Raw genomic sequence first — 14,073 nt, forward strand, 5'->3', positions numbered from 1 at the left:
TGAGTCTTGCCCAGCCTTTGCTGTTACTAATTTGTGTTACCATAGCACCCGGAAGCCCTAACTCTGGACCAGGACCCCCCATGCTAGGCGCTGTACAAACACAAAACACAAAGACAGTCCCTGCCCCGAAAGAACTTACAGTCCAGGTGTTAGACTGGAGACAACAGGTAGGTACAGCTGAACGGTGGAGTGCCAGGACACAATGAAACAGCTTTACATGCAGACTTGGTTTTGACCCGTGCTCAGGGTCAGGGTGCCCCCATCTTTGAGATACCAGCGTGTGCCACCCCGGGAAGGGAAAAGCGTCCTGTCTGCCTCCCCACCATCCTGTCAGGAGAGATGCAACTCATGGCGTTCTCTGTAGTGTTGCCTAAGGGAAGCTGCATAACGTACGTATTGTTGGGAAGGCAGATGGGCCTTACTCAGAGATTGAGGCACCACCATCGCCATCTGGATCTATTCCAGTGGTGCTTAGCTCCCCTTGCGGGCAGGCAGGAACTCGGCTTTAGAGGGAGCAAAGAAGCCTTTTGCTCAATGCTTATGAAAGTAAAACGTTGACCCCTTGAGGTTTTTCTGAGCCTTCCGTTTTTCAGCTGTGGTCTCGGTGGTTTTTTTCCCCATCCTGCCTTAGGAAGCCAGCTGCTCTGCTGTTGGGCTCTTTACCCTGCAATTACTCTTCATCGCTTTCCTGAACAGCCCAGTGTTGTTAGCTCTGTCTCTAGCACAAGGAAACTGAGTTGGCTGTGGGGGCGGAGTAGGCAGCAGCATGTCTCTTAGCAATGCAGGTTCCAGAGCGAGGGAGGGCAGGCTCCCTCTCTTAGGATAAATCAGTCTGTCCTGCTCCAGCAGAAGCCAAGAGCATGTGATGCTGTCTTTTTCTGGGGTTGGCGGAGAAGGAAGGCAGTGGGAATTTTGGCAGCATAACGTCTATGTTTGCACCCCACACGCGGAGGGGATGGTCTTGTGGGTGGGGCACTGGACTGGGACCAAGACTTGGGTCCAGTTCCTGGCTCTGACAAACACTTCAAGTCACTGTCCAATGCTGGATCTCTCTGCGCCTCCGTTTCCGTGTTTGTAAAATGTCTTGTCTGTTTAGAGCATGAGCTTTCCAGGGAAGGACCCTCTCTTACGAGGTGTATATACAGCCCCTCGCACAACGGGGCTGTGATCTCAGCTGGGCCTACAGCGTCCCAGAGAAGGTTTGTTCTAGTTTCATGTATTCACGGGCCACACAGAGTCAAAATGTCCAACTGGGTAAATAATGAAATAGCTTTCCTGAAATTCACTTCAGAACCAAGGTGTAGCACAGTTAGGCTTCTCCGATAACTGACTCTGTAACCGGTCTGCGTCTGTTCATAAGAGCAGGCCCCATTGGTCTCAGTAGATAGATGCTTGATCTACAGTCGAGCAGGCTCTTACGGTAATTTTTTTACACACGTGGCGGCGCTCCGGGTCTTAGGCAGCACTTTGGCGGCGGGTCCTTCACTCACTCCGGGTGTGTTCGGCGGCACTGAAGGACCCACCGCCAAAGTGCTGCTGAAGACCCGGTGTGCCGCCCTGTCAATAAAAGCACCGCCGGGTGAGTAAAAGTGCCACAGCAGGTGGTACCTTTTTTTGTGATCGCTCCCCTTGTTCGTTCCACCTGGCTACACCACTGCTCTTACCATTGACGAAGAGAGGCACAGTGTTCAAATCCTGCCACTGCCCTTTGCGCTGCAGTGGGAGGTGGAGGATGACTCCAGTCATTGCTATAGGAAAACAGAGGCTTTCCAACACTTGGGTCCGCTTTGCAAAGAGCTTGGCGGTCCCGCGGTCTTGAAACAGGGAAGGAATGGAGCCAGAGCTGGGGGTATAGTCAAAACATTTGAGGCTGGGGAGTTACACTTATTACCAGTTCTGTGTTTCACCTGCCACAGATGTACTTCTGAAGGAAGGAGAGCTAGAAATTAAGCTCCTCTACAGTCTGGCTGGTATTCTATGGAAGTGCCTTGTAATCCCAGTCATGGAACAGGAACTCATAGTGCTAGGTGTTGTCCAAACGGAACAAAAAGACCATCCTTGCACCCAAAGAGCTTACCATCTGCAGCTTGTTACCTTGTACCAAGATTCTTTGAGAGAGTGTGAGTGTGTGTGTGTACACTATGTATAATACAGAAACTCTTTTTGTCTTGCAGCACTGGGATGTGTTCAAAAATGTGACTGAAGTATTTATCCTGGTTCCTGCATTGCTGGGACTGAAGGGGAACCTAGAGATGACGCTGGCATCTCGTCTTTCTACAGCTGTGAGTTATCTGGGATGGAATGGGGGATGGGGAGGGAAATTCCATGTCTGCTTGTGTTTGTGTATGGAGAGGAGGGGAAAAGAGAGCTGTTGGGGGGGGGGGACGGGCGGGCATGTAGCCGTTGCCCGTGGACTCCTTTGCACCTTCCACTGACTTTGTGGTGGCTTAAATCACTGATGGATTTGCCTAGATATAGGCACTTCATTATGCAGTTGCTCTGAACTGTATCATTGTGGGTTTGCCAGTCTCCAGGGCTCCACCAGTTTCCTCTCTCTCTATCCCAGGCTGCACCAGCTCTCCCCTGGCCAGTGCCACTGCCAGTCCATTCATTTGGCTTGCCCTCCGAGGGGGGCCTCACCGTGCTTCTCAGTGAGTTTTCAGTATTTCACGGTAACGAGTGTTCCTCAAGTCCGGGTAAATGTCACCCCTCCTCTTCGTGATTCCATCCAGTCAGAGCAGTCGAGACATTTCCTGTCTGCCCCCTCTCTCTTTGTCCCTGAACTATTTTCACGGGTATCCAGTGGCCAGGACGCCAGCTCACGCAGTTATTGCCCCTGCCCTGCTTTGATTAGCGGGGTACTGAGTCATGAGAGAGAGAGAAGAACCGTTTTTTGGGATGCGGGGGGAAGGGGAAGAGAAGAGCCTGATTTGAAGCATCTCCCATAAGCAGGGGGCCTTTGGGATCAAGTCAGATGAGCAGTCAGCAGAAATGGTGCCTGTCACAGTTCATGGCAGCTACACCCGTTTTTCCCCTCAGTGGTCCAGCAAGGGCACGCACTGGCAGTTGCCATGCATGGACGGAGAGACACTTCTCTCCCTTCTGACTGGGATATCTTCAGGCTGAACGGTTCCATGCCTTCACTGTGTTGTTCCCAGCTCAAGACAGACTGTCTAAGCAGACCCCAGCACCGAGTCTAATAACAGAGTAACTGACACAGTTAGGCTACTGCCCAGCTCTTTCCCTGCACTTATTTATTTTTAGGGTAAAAACATTACAGAGAGAACCTATTAAAAACAATCAAAGAACCTACACACATGCTAATAAGCTTCCCAGAGATCACCCCAACTCCGACATGGGCTCTGCCAGTTGATAGTCCTTTAAACCCCACAAAGGGGTCTCTTCTATGGGTACAGGTTCGTAATAGCCTCAGTTCAGCACTAGCTCACTCATGTGAAGTTTAATCCATCTTTTATACAGTTCAGGGGTCTTTGAATTGTAGTTTCCGGGAGCAGGTATTCAGTAGACAGTGGATTTTTCTCCCCAGGGCATAGCTTAAAAAGGCCTCTCTAATGCCTCCTATGAAGCCTACTTCACACACATTGTCACAAACTCTTTTTTTTTTTTTAAGTTCCTAACATTTCCCCAGGGTTTACATTAATCAGTCTCCTGGAAAAGTTACATGCAATCCTACAATAACACATCAACAGTTGCATGTTTAATACCATGGACCCTGAAGGTATTAAACTTCATTCGATGAGGTGTGTCCAGAATATTGCGGGAAATTGCTCTCTGTCCCAGTGGTCATTTTGTCAAGAGCCTGGCAATTCAGGAAGGGGTTTTGAATATGAGTCGAGCAGGAAGACTGTTTAAAGTCCTAAAGCCTGGAGTACGGCTCTCCCCTGCTGTGAGTGCTGCTCTGCCTGGAAGCATTGCTGGAGCCAGAAGAGGGGTGGGTGTGTTTAGCTGGGAGAGTTCTGATCTAGTTGAAGGGGATCTGATTTGTGCTTCAGGAAACTAAATACAGAAATGCCCCAAAAGCAGGCTGGGGAAAGCCTGTGAGTGGCAAAGGCTGCAGGGCTTTGAGAGAATCGTGCTGCAGGGGCAAGGTTGGAGGCAAGTTCTCCTGTCCAGTGGAATCCTGCAGAGAGCATTGGCATCCTAGCTGAAAATCTCTGGAAGTCAATGGAAGGGCAAGATCGGGCATTGCCTCTGTGTGAGTGTAATGGCCAGATCCATAAAATAGTCAGCTTCCCGACTGAGATGGGGGCAGGCGCTCCAGACTGCCAAGACAGGACTAGGCTAAGCGCCTGAATACCAAGTTAGCGCAGTTATAACTGAACTGCTTCTCGTCAGTGCTCTGGCACTAACGGAGCGTTCTGTCCCTGTAGCTGAGCTGGGCAGGAGGCCTGGAATCCTTTCCTGTTAGGGACTGGAAATTCTCCTCCCTTTCCATAAAGCCCATGCTTCCAGGGCGTGACAACAGGTGACTGTTGGATGTTTCCATGCTTCACAGCACATCCCACAATGGGTCCACAGCTGTGATTCTTCAAGCACAACAGTACCAGCAGCCTGCAGCTCAACTCTTACCTCTCTCCGCCCTCTGAATTAACACGTTCAGAGTGCAGCCCTCAAAGTAAACAGCCCGGACCTGGTCTTCGGGGGACGGAGGCGCAGGAAACTGTGCTCAGAAATTGCTGACTCAGACTGCTACCCAGGGAGGATTTGGGGGGCGAGGCATTCGCAGGAGTTCATTGAGCACTGTCAGGTTAGAGGGGAGCCGTGAGCACAGCTGGCAGAAAGCCTGGGCAGAGTTGCGCGTGTCTCTGTCTCTGCCAGGCCTCTTTAGTATGTCTGAGCCCTGACCCAGGGGAGTAATGCCAGCTGTGGTTCCGAGACCAGCTCCCTCTCCCCTGCCTCCCTGACTGTGACTCCCATGGCCCCTGTTGTGCCCCGATGCCACCAGGCCAAGTGCATGGCTCTTCCTTGTAGGCAGAAGAGCAGGCTCTCAAAGTATTCTTGACTTTGTCTTCTGCTCTTCCTGCTGCAGCCCCTCTCCCACACTGAACAGCCGCTACATTTCCGTGTGTCCTGCAGGACCCTGCCCCGGTGCACGGTGACGCTTGCATTGCCGCGTCACGCTGGCTCAGTGTTCTGGAGACGTCTAGTTTGCAGAGAGGTGGGTTGCTTAGTCTCTAGCCCCCACGTCAGAATTGGGGCTCCCTGGCCAACATTGAGGTGGGTAGCGAGAAAACGGCTCTATCTGGATTAGCTCTTGGTTCAGCTCTGCATGTACAGTGAAGCACAGAGGGCATCCTACCCCTACAACCCCCCAGCTGGTTACCGCTGACTAGAACAACTCCTCTTCCTCCTTGAATCCAGCCTCTGCAGCTCTTGGCCCTGGTGCCCTTGCTCCTAAGAAGCAAGCAGAGATCTGGCCGGGAAATGACATTGCCAACTACCGGCTAGCACGCCGCGCCTGCTGCCGAGGCTGTCCTCTCGGTGCCAAGCTTCCTTGTCTCCAGCTGATGGTGGGAACAAGCTTTCCCCTCCTCATGGGGCCGGGTGGGAGCAGAAGCCAGCTGCGATTCTGCCAGAGGCAAAGCCTGAGTGGTGAAGCTAATGTCAGTGCAGGCCAGACTTTGTTTGCTCTTCCACTTGGGGAAACAAATCCCTTTGTTTCCTCGGCCCCGTCTGGAGCATGTAAGGGATGTGAGGTCTTTTGGGGGGTGGGGTGGAGGAGCGAGCAGTTTCCTCAGCTGGCTGGCTTGGCTCTGTCCACTAAGCATGCAGCCCCCACTGCGTCGCTGGGATCAGAGCTTAGCTCTTCTGGGACAAAGGCAGAGTGCACCGCTTCCTCCATCCCCCATCTTCCCAGCAGTGGTGCTGGCCCAGGGCTGGGGCCTTGGCAGGGAACCGAGACTGCCCATGCTGTGCAGAAAGTCAGGGGAATGCCAAACTTTCCTATCTCCCTTCATGTCCACACCAGGGCCACAAGAGAACCAGGGGACAGAGGGAGCGATGACCCAGCCTGTCTGCCTCCGTCTGACGCTCTGTGCCTGTGAGCAGCCCTGTCCGTGCCAGCTGGGTCTCCTTGTGCCACCTACTGACATGCCATGACCTTGATCTGACTAGTGTGGAGAAATTAGCGTGGCTTCCGGCCTATAGGGGATCAGTTATAGCTTGGTGCATGGGGGGTGGAATGACACGCTGCCTTTTAAACTGTTAAATTCCCTTCTGGCCTCCTCGGGGTCTCTTCGGCATGCACGTGTGATGGGATCCGACGACCCATCTGGCTTGCTTTTTATTCCCCGCTTGCTCTGCTCCTTCCTAGGTGTAAGGGGCCACCTGTAGAGTGGCAGCGGAGAGCCCTTCTCAAAGGAATCACTTGGGACGTGGTCACTGTGCTGGCTCTGCAGGACAGCAGCCTGGAATGGCTTCTGCAGGCTCCACGTTCCTCATTAAAGCGGCATTAATGCTCCTCAGCCGGTTCCTTTCACCATTAGGAAGCAAAACTTTCCTGTTAGGGGATTAAAATCTTGTTGCTACTGACTACAGCCAGGTTATGTTAATCCTGACCTGATGGCAGGAATTTAAGATCCAGCTTCATACTGAGCTAAAATACCTGTGGGGTATGTGCTGATTGTTCCTGTAGTTGCCTCTCCTCCCCCCCTTCCCCCCCCTGCATTGAACTGGCCAGACTGCAGAGATTCCTGAGAATGCCCCTTAAACCCAGGCTCCCTTAGTGTCTGAAGACTTATTTTCAGGCATGGATGCTCTTCCTTCCTGAAGAGAATGGCACCCACATGCCACGTGCCCTGGTAACTTGAGGCCTGGGAATAGATTTCAAATGAGAGTCGAATGCCGCAAGAGGAGGGGTGTTACCCTGGAGTCATGGTCACATTCCAACTTGAGCAGCTGTTCTCTTTTACTAAATTGACCCAGCCAACTCGGTTGGCTACGTTGTTTTTCTTCCCTTCCTGTCCTGAACAGTTTAGAGTTGCCGTGCTCCACCCCAGAAATGGCTGCATTTCAGTAGTGGATGAAGTGCTTTGTCAGAGCCTCTGCAATCGTTGGTTTGGAAGATGCTATGGAAATGTACAAGAAGTGGCAGGGACTGGGCAGTGGGGAAAGAATGCTGATTTGAGCTGCTTGACCTTGATTTCTCTCTGGCACAGAAACTGGAGGGAAGGAAACTGCCACCATATCCCTTCTAGCTGTTAACGGCCTTGCTTGTGCTTTAGGGAACCCTTTACACACTTCAGAGTGGTAGCCATGTTAGTCTGTATCAGCAAAAACAACGAGGCAGCCTTGTGGCATCTTAGAGACTAACCAATTTATCTGGGCATAAGCTTTCGTGGGCTAGAACCCACTTCATCGGATGTTCTCCTGGATCTGCGTAGGCTCGTGGCTTGAACCAGGGGCTAGCAATCAGGACGCCTGGGTTCTGTTTCTGACACTCGGTCACTGTGACCTTTGGCTTGTCACTTCCCCTCTCTGTGCATCAGTTTCTGTTAGTAAATTGGGCCCCACAGTCCTTGCTCTGCATCTCTGGGGGTGCTGTGATACTTCTAAATCTCTCTCTAAATCACATAGAGACCTGCAAAGGACAGTATGGCAGGGCCTTCTGCAGTAACTCTGCTCAAATGTTGCAAAACAGCAAAGTTGTCTGCTGCCAGATTACAGCAGCTTTCAGTCTGTTCTGTTTAAGCTGATTAGTGTCTTTTGCGGCCATCCTGGTGCCAAAAGACCCCCATGTGCTGTGGCTGCTTCCCACCACTCACCAGGCTTCCACAGGGCATTAGCTTTGTTTACCTAATGTTATTTAACAGGAAAAACTCTCATTGCCATCACCCTGGCCTTCCTTATCAGAGCTTAGGGTCCGATCTGATAGCAGAGCAGGGGTATTGAGCCCTTTGGCCAGCTGTGGGAGCAGCATGACCCAGATGGGTGTGAGCCAGAATTGGTAGTGAGACGTGGTATTAGGAGCTCCATTGGGAAAGCATCAGCTATGTCTCGCTCCCCATTCCAGCGTGTGCTAAAGGGGGAAATGGAGGAGGTCCTGCCACTGTCCCAGATTCGCTGGCAAAGTCTTTGTAGACCCTGGTCTCCAGAGCACTTGGCAAACGCTGAATCCTCGCTCTGCCCTTGTGGTATAGTGTTAACCTGGCTTCTGTAGCTAGAAGAATGGAGGCAATTAAGGGGGACTGGAGTGTGGCTCTGGGATTAGAAATGGAACATTCCTGCCACCCTGTTCTGTGCTCAGAGCAGTAGACCAAGATAGCTGATACCCAGCTCCTCCTTCATTGATCTGTCAGCCGCTGGGTGCAGGAGTCTCTTTTGACTGCAAGAACTGAGGACCTTGAGAACCCCGAAAGCAATAGAGGAAGCCCTCTTGACTCTGAAGCTCATTCCCTTCTCAGCTGGAGGTGGGAGGTGATTGGCCACCTTGCTTGTGTCCACATCCTGCTGCTCTGTTCCTGTCGCCCGGCTGACGCGTGGGGCCGTTAGGAATGTCACGAACGGCAATGGAATGCTAATTTTTTCTTCTCTTGAACCATCATCCCGGAGGGCTTGGGTCTCGAATTGTTCTCCCCTGCCCCACGCCAAATGTACCGCCACTGTGAATAAGTTCCCTGAGCGCTAGCCATCTGAGAGGGGTTCAGTCTAACCGATACCATGGTCTCTTCCTACAGGCTAACATCGGGCACATAGACACACCCAAGGAACTCTGGAGGATGATAATGGGGAACATGGCTCTGATTCAGGTAAATTGGGGGGAAATGGGGCTGGCTGTGGGGGCTGTGCAACAGTGACACTGGAAGGAGAGTTTAAATACTGATGCTGAATGTCTGGTGGAAAAGCAAACGGTGACTTCTTGTGCCGCAATTAATCCTCCCTAAAAGTTTCCCCCACTGGTATATTGCGGTCTCTTCTTCCTCCCAGTTAATCCAGGGGGGCTGGGACGGGTTTCTCTCTCTCTTCCCAACCCATGTCTGGTTTAACGTCTCGTGTGTGCTAGGTTCAAGCTACAGTGGTCGGTTTCCTGGCTTCGATTGCTGCCGTGATATTTGGCTGGATCCCAGATGGGCACTTCAGCATGAACCATGCCATCCTGCTCTGTGCCAGTAGTGTCGCCACAGCCTTCATCGCTTCACTCGTGCTGGGTAAGCCTAAACCCTCGGCCGCGCTCGCTCAGCCTGAGCAGCGGTGCCCTTCGGCTCACCCCACTTCTTCCTCTGGGCCTAGGCATGATCATGATCGGAGTTATCATCGGATCCAGGAAGATCGGGATCAACCCGGATAACGTGGCCACGCCCATTGCTGCCAGCCTGGGGGACCTCATCACCTTGGCGCTGCTTTCAGGGATCAGCTGGGGCCTCTACATAGAGCTGGGTGAGACGTGAGAGATGCATATCCCCTCCTAATGTGCGCTGCAGCATTTCCCTGGCATCTTGCCCTCCATTCCAGCTTTTAAGGGGATCTATGTAATGCCTAATCTTGAGGCTGCCTCTCTAAGGCATACTCAGAGATGACGGGGGGGGGAGGGGGGGAGAAATCTAAAGGATCTTCATAGACCACACAGGTGCGGAGAGGCTTGGGGGTGCTCTGGGTGCACCCTGCCCGTCAGACCGGCAAGGGCTGCTTTTTGGCAAGTGCCAGAAGCTAGAAAGCATCCTTGGCGTAAGGTTTGGGAGGGTCCCTAGTAGCAGAGCTGTGGCTGTCTCCTTGGTCGGGACATGTCTTCAACGACATTCCAAGGAGAGGGCAGGCGTGGCTGCTAGGTTTTGCCCAGCAGGTGAAGGCCGGACGGGGTGAGAGGCTGGGAACCGGGCTTTTCCTAGAGGGCACATCGTCAGCAGCGGTAAGAGCTGATCCAGAGAGGGCAGCCTTGACAATAGCATACCTCCCGAAGGCGGGGTGGCCATGTCTGGCTCTCGCAGACTCCCAGGGCCTGAGGTCAAAGGGGAAATGGGACCAGGTCTGCTGTCCAACACTGCTGTTGAGTAGTGACCCATGACATCCGGCAGGAGGGCTTGTTGACCTGTTGCTTCTCTTTTCAGAGGACAAAGTGTACGTGAATCCTTTGGTGTGTGCCTTCTTCATAGCCCTGCTACCGCTCTGGATCATCATTGCCAAGAGGAATCCAGTAACCCGGGAGGTGCTGTACTCTGGGTGGGAGCCAGTCATCATTGCCATGGCTATTAGCAGGTAGGAAGACACGAAATGACTGTTTTGCGCCAGCCTTACCAGGAAGGGACATCCTGGCTTCCCTTCAGGGGCTTGCCCGAATGGTGCATGCTGTGCATAAGAAACGGAGATGGTGGAACCGAACCCCTTCAAATGTTAATGTTCAGATCTACAGCCCAGGCCCCTCTCTAGGAATAGCGCAATAATGGCACATATCTCCAGCATAAGTGGGCTAATTCTGCTCCTAAACCTATGCAACTGTCAGAGGGTGCGCCTCTGGATCTGAGAGCAGGATTTCCACTGTATGTCAAACAGATTTTAATGTGCACCAAACAAGTATCTCCTAAAACAGGGTCCCCAAGTACCTGTCTGTTTGCTGTCACCTTAGCATCTAAGGGTCCCACCTGGGATCAGGGCCGCACCAGGCTGGGCACTCTACAAACCCATAGTGAGACAGTCCCTCTCCCAAAGAATGGGGGGAAGAAAGTATGGTTATCCCTGCTCTACAGGTGGGGAGCTGAGAGACAGAGAGGTCTAGTGACTTGCCCATAATCACATAGAGAGTCTGTGGCACAGCCAGAAATTTAACCCACACCTCCTGAGTCCCAGTTTAGCGCCTTCACCACAAGAGCCATCTCTAGGAAGTGACTGCCCCAGACGGGTTTGTTACAACAAAAGGCTCTTTCTACACTAGGTACACAAGGATTTACAATCTCTGTTCCTGTTGGGGAATTTTGTCTGACTGAAACTTACAAACCAGCTGGTGTGATGTGTGCCAAAATGTAACTTGCATCATGGGAAAGCACCCCCTACCTGACTCTGCGGCTCCTGCCAAAACTGTCTTTTACTACGACACACTAGTAACCCTTTTCCCTCGATGCTCTGATATTATGCACCAGCTTTAAGAGGCCCCGGAGTCCATATGCAACTGCTGCCATTGCGTAAATGGGTGTAGATGCCTGTGACGTGTGCACAGTTGCAGTAACCAGCCTCACAAACAGTGGGCACTGCTTCTCATGCCTACATAAGTGTGACCATCATAATTGCTTGGGAGTCTCTGGATGTTCTGAGTGGTCATTTTCCCTTGGGCATCAACTCCTTCAATGTCTTCCCTTGCAGTGTTGGAGGGTTAATATTGGACAAAACTGTGTCGGATCCAAACTTTGCGGGGATAGCCGTCTTTACGCCGGTGATTAATGGTGAGTTCCCTTCTGCTCTGCCAATGAGCCTCTCAGCAGTCCCTGCCAGCCAGTGGGTAGAATCTTCAAAAGCGCCCAAGGCCCATTTTCAAAAGTGATTTAGGAGCCTGCATCTGTAGATGCCAATGGGATTTTGGCTCCTAGGCTTGAGACAGGGTGTTAGAGCAACTCGGCTGCTCTGCTGTGTGGCTGCTGCTCCTGGTGATAGATTAACATGAGGGAAGGATCTCAAGTGATCTACCCTTGAGTTGATACTTCAGCAAAGAGGCACCTATGCACGCAAGTGTCTTTTTGAATATTTTATCCAGTCTGATGCCCCTTCCCTGTTCCTTGAGCTTGGGTCTGAAACTTCTAGTGCCTTAGGCTTCTTTGCTAATAGAACTGTGGGTCTGCTCATTATCTGTGTGTCGCACACTTTTTAAAAAATGCTATGAATCTCTTGGGCTTGTGGCAATGAGTTCCGCAGGTAATGTGCTGTGTTTCAAACAAAATTCTTTGCAGTTTTCAACTTACTGCCATGACTGGCCCATTGTTTTTGTGTCCCATGCACTGCCCTTAATGCTCTACAATAATGCAGTTGCAGCAGGGGTCATAAAGGGGGGTTGTAGAGCAGTGTCCTTTCTCTCTGTCTCTCTGGCTTTTTGCATCCCGCAAAAGTGGAATGTGGGACAGAAATGGAGGGCTGACGGCTTGATCTGTAACTGAAGCAGTTGCAGCTGCTTTCTGACAACACAGCAAAAGAATTCTGCCTGCGAGGAGCAAGAGAGGACTCGTTCACCTGCTGGTCTGGCTGTTCCGGAGGCATTAAAAGGGTTGCAGTTCAAAGGCCAATAGAGTTTAACTTGGCTCCTGAAGTCTCAAGTGCGCCCAAGTTCTGCGGGGGTTGAGTTACGCGCCCGTTCTCACTGCTCCCCTTCTGGCCTGCAGGTGTCGGTGGCAACCTGGTAGCTGTCCAGGCTAGTCGCATCTCCACTTACCTCCACATGAGCGGAATCCCGGGCGAGAGCTCAGAGATGGCCCCGCGCAAGTGCCCCACCCCCTGCAGCGCATTCTTCAGCTCAGGTATCTGTTCCTTCTACCCAGCGCCATGCGCCGGGGCTTTCTGAGCTAGGGGATTTACAGTTCACTTCACCGGCATCCTGAAATGGCTTGACGGTTAGCTGGCTCAGCTTGCACTGAGGGAGGGGTCACTAAGCAGCAAGGAAGGGAAATGGGAGCTGAGACCTGCTGGGAAGCAGAGAGACCAGGCGCTGGCCTGGCCTTTGCTCTTGTTTACAGAGACCGTGTCAATGCAGTTTTGGTGAGGTGGAGCGTCCCCGCTGGGTTAGGAAAAGGCGGCCGCCTTAGTGGCCTCTGACTCCCCAGCATTGGAATGACTTCTTCCCTGCCACCTTCTAAATCCTCACCAAGTGCTTTTGGGCTGCAGAAGCTGCCAGCCAGCGACTCGGCTTATCCTGGCCAGTACAACTGAAGCTCCAGAAAAGGTTCCTGTTAATATAGAGGCTCCATAATGTTTCCATTATTTAGCTGCAGACCCAGATGTTTCAAGTGAGGATGGACATGGTGGGGGGAACGTTGCAGCGGGAATCCTGATTTGCATTTCATGCAGTGCATGTGCTGAGATTTATTCTCTACCATGCGTGGGGCAGCCCGTAGCCTGGGACTGGACTGGCCTGGCCTCTGGGGGCAAGGCAGCCTCTGGGGGCAAGGCAGCCCCCAGAAGAGTGGCCTTGTGGAGCTAAGCTCGGTGCTTTACGGTCTCGGAGGTCAGCATTATCTGTCCCAGGGTGTGTTGGGAGACGTCCGGTGTGGCTGTGCTGGACAGAGGGTTGGAAAAATGAGCCCCCAAAGGGGGCAGGTACAGCCCTTGGGAGCACCAAGCACCTTGCTTTAGTTGCTCTTATGAATTCCCCTTAGTAATTTCAGCCTCCCAGTGAATTACAGAAAGCTGCGTACTGAGCACCTGCTGAAAGGTACCACTTGGATGGCCACTGGGATCTGTGTAGAGCCTCTTCGTTCGCCTGTCCCTTTTGGCCCTATCTGTGCTACGAGCAGAAGTGCGTTATCTCTAACTGATCCCAGTACGGGTGGGTCTCTAAGCCAGTGTTCAGAGCTCCAGGGCATTTCTGTTACGCTCCTTGCACTTAGCACATAGAGGTGTGGATCCAATATGCTGTGGCATGTGATCAACTAGAACGTAGTCTGCTGATTAGTGGACACATCCATGCTGGCACCCAGGGAGCTGGCTGCAGAGTTCCATTATCTGTTTAAATCCTGAGCTCCATCTTCTCAATTTCCCTCCAGATGTGAATTCCCGCTCTGCCCGCGTGCTCTTTCTCCTGGTGGTTCCCGGGCACTTGGTTTTCCTCTACACCATCAGCTCCATGCAAGGCGGGCACACCACGCTCACCCTGATCTTCGTAGTCTTCTACATGACAGCTGCACTTCTTCAGGTAAGAGCTGGCTTTGCCTGACCCGTCTCCTCTGAATGAATCGTTGCATGGACTGTGATCCCCGTGCTAGAATAACGGACACTAACGCACCACCTGCAGTGGAAAACTGGCCAACTGCTGCAAAGGGGTCACCACCCATGCTCCTGAAAACAGGGTTTGTCTCATTTAGAGTTGCAGAGAAAACAGTTTCCACACCAGTTCAGTGGGACCCACTGGCAGCCACCCCTCAG

At 52.3% G+C, this 14,073-nt stretch overlaps 1 protein-coding gene across 2 annotated transcripts in view; it reads left to right on the forward strand.

Moving 5' to 3' along the window:
- Positions 1 to 14,073, forward strand: part of SLC41A1 (solute carrier family 41 member 1) — a 31,544-nt gene that overhangs the window by 12,472 nt on the left and 4,999 nt on the right. For both annotated transcript variants that reach the window (XM_034767157.1, XM_034767158.1), the window contains exons 3-10: positions 2,175 to 2,282; positions 8,697 to 8,768; positions 9,023 to 9,167; positions 9,250 to 9,396; positions 10,065 to 10,212; positions 11,311 to 11,390; positions 12,318 to 12,452; positions 13,695 to 13,843. In XM_034767157.1, coding sequence (XP_034623048.1) covers positions 2,175 to 2,282; positions 8,697 to 8,768; positions 9,023 to 9,167; positions 9,250 to 9,396; positions 10,065 to 10,212; positions 11,311 to 11,390; positions 12,318 to 12,452; positions 13,695 to 13,843 — 984 coding nt within the window. The remainder of the gene's footprint in view (positions 1 to 2,174; positions 2,283 to 8,696; positions 8,769 to 9,022; positions 9,168 to 9,249; positions 9,397 to 10,064; positions 10,213 to 11,310; positions 11,391 to 12,317; positions 12,453 to 13,694; positions 13,844 to 14,073) is intronic.

The sequence above is a fragment of the Trachemys scripta genome, chromosome 4, assembly GCF_013100865.1.
Source record: "Trachemys scripta elegans isolate TJP31775 chromosome 4, CAS_Tse_1.0, whole genome shotgun sequence".
NCBI lineage: Eukaryota > Metazoa > Chordata > Testudines > Emydidae > Trachemys > Trachemys scripta.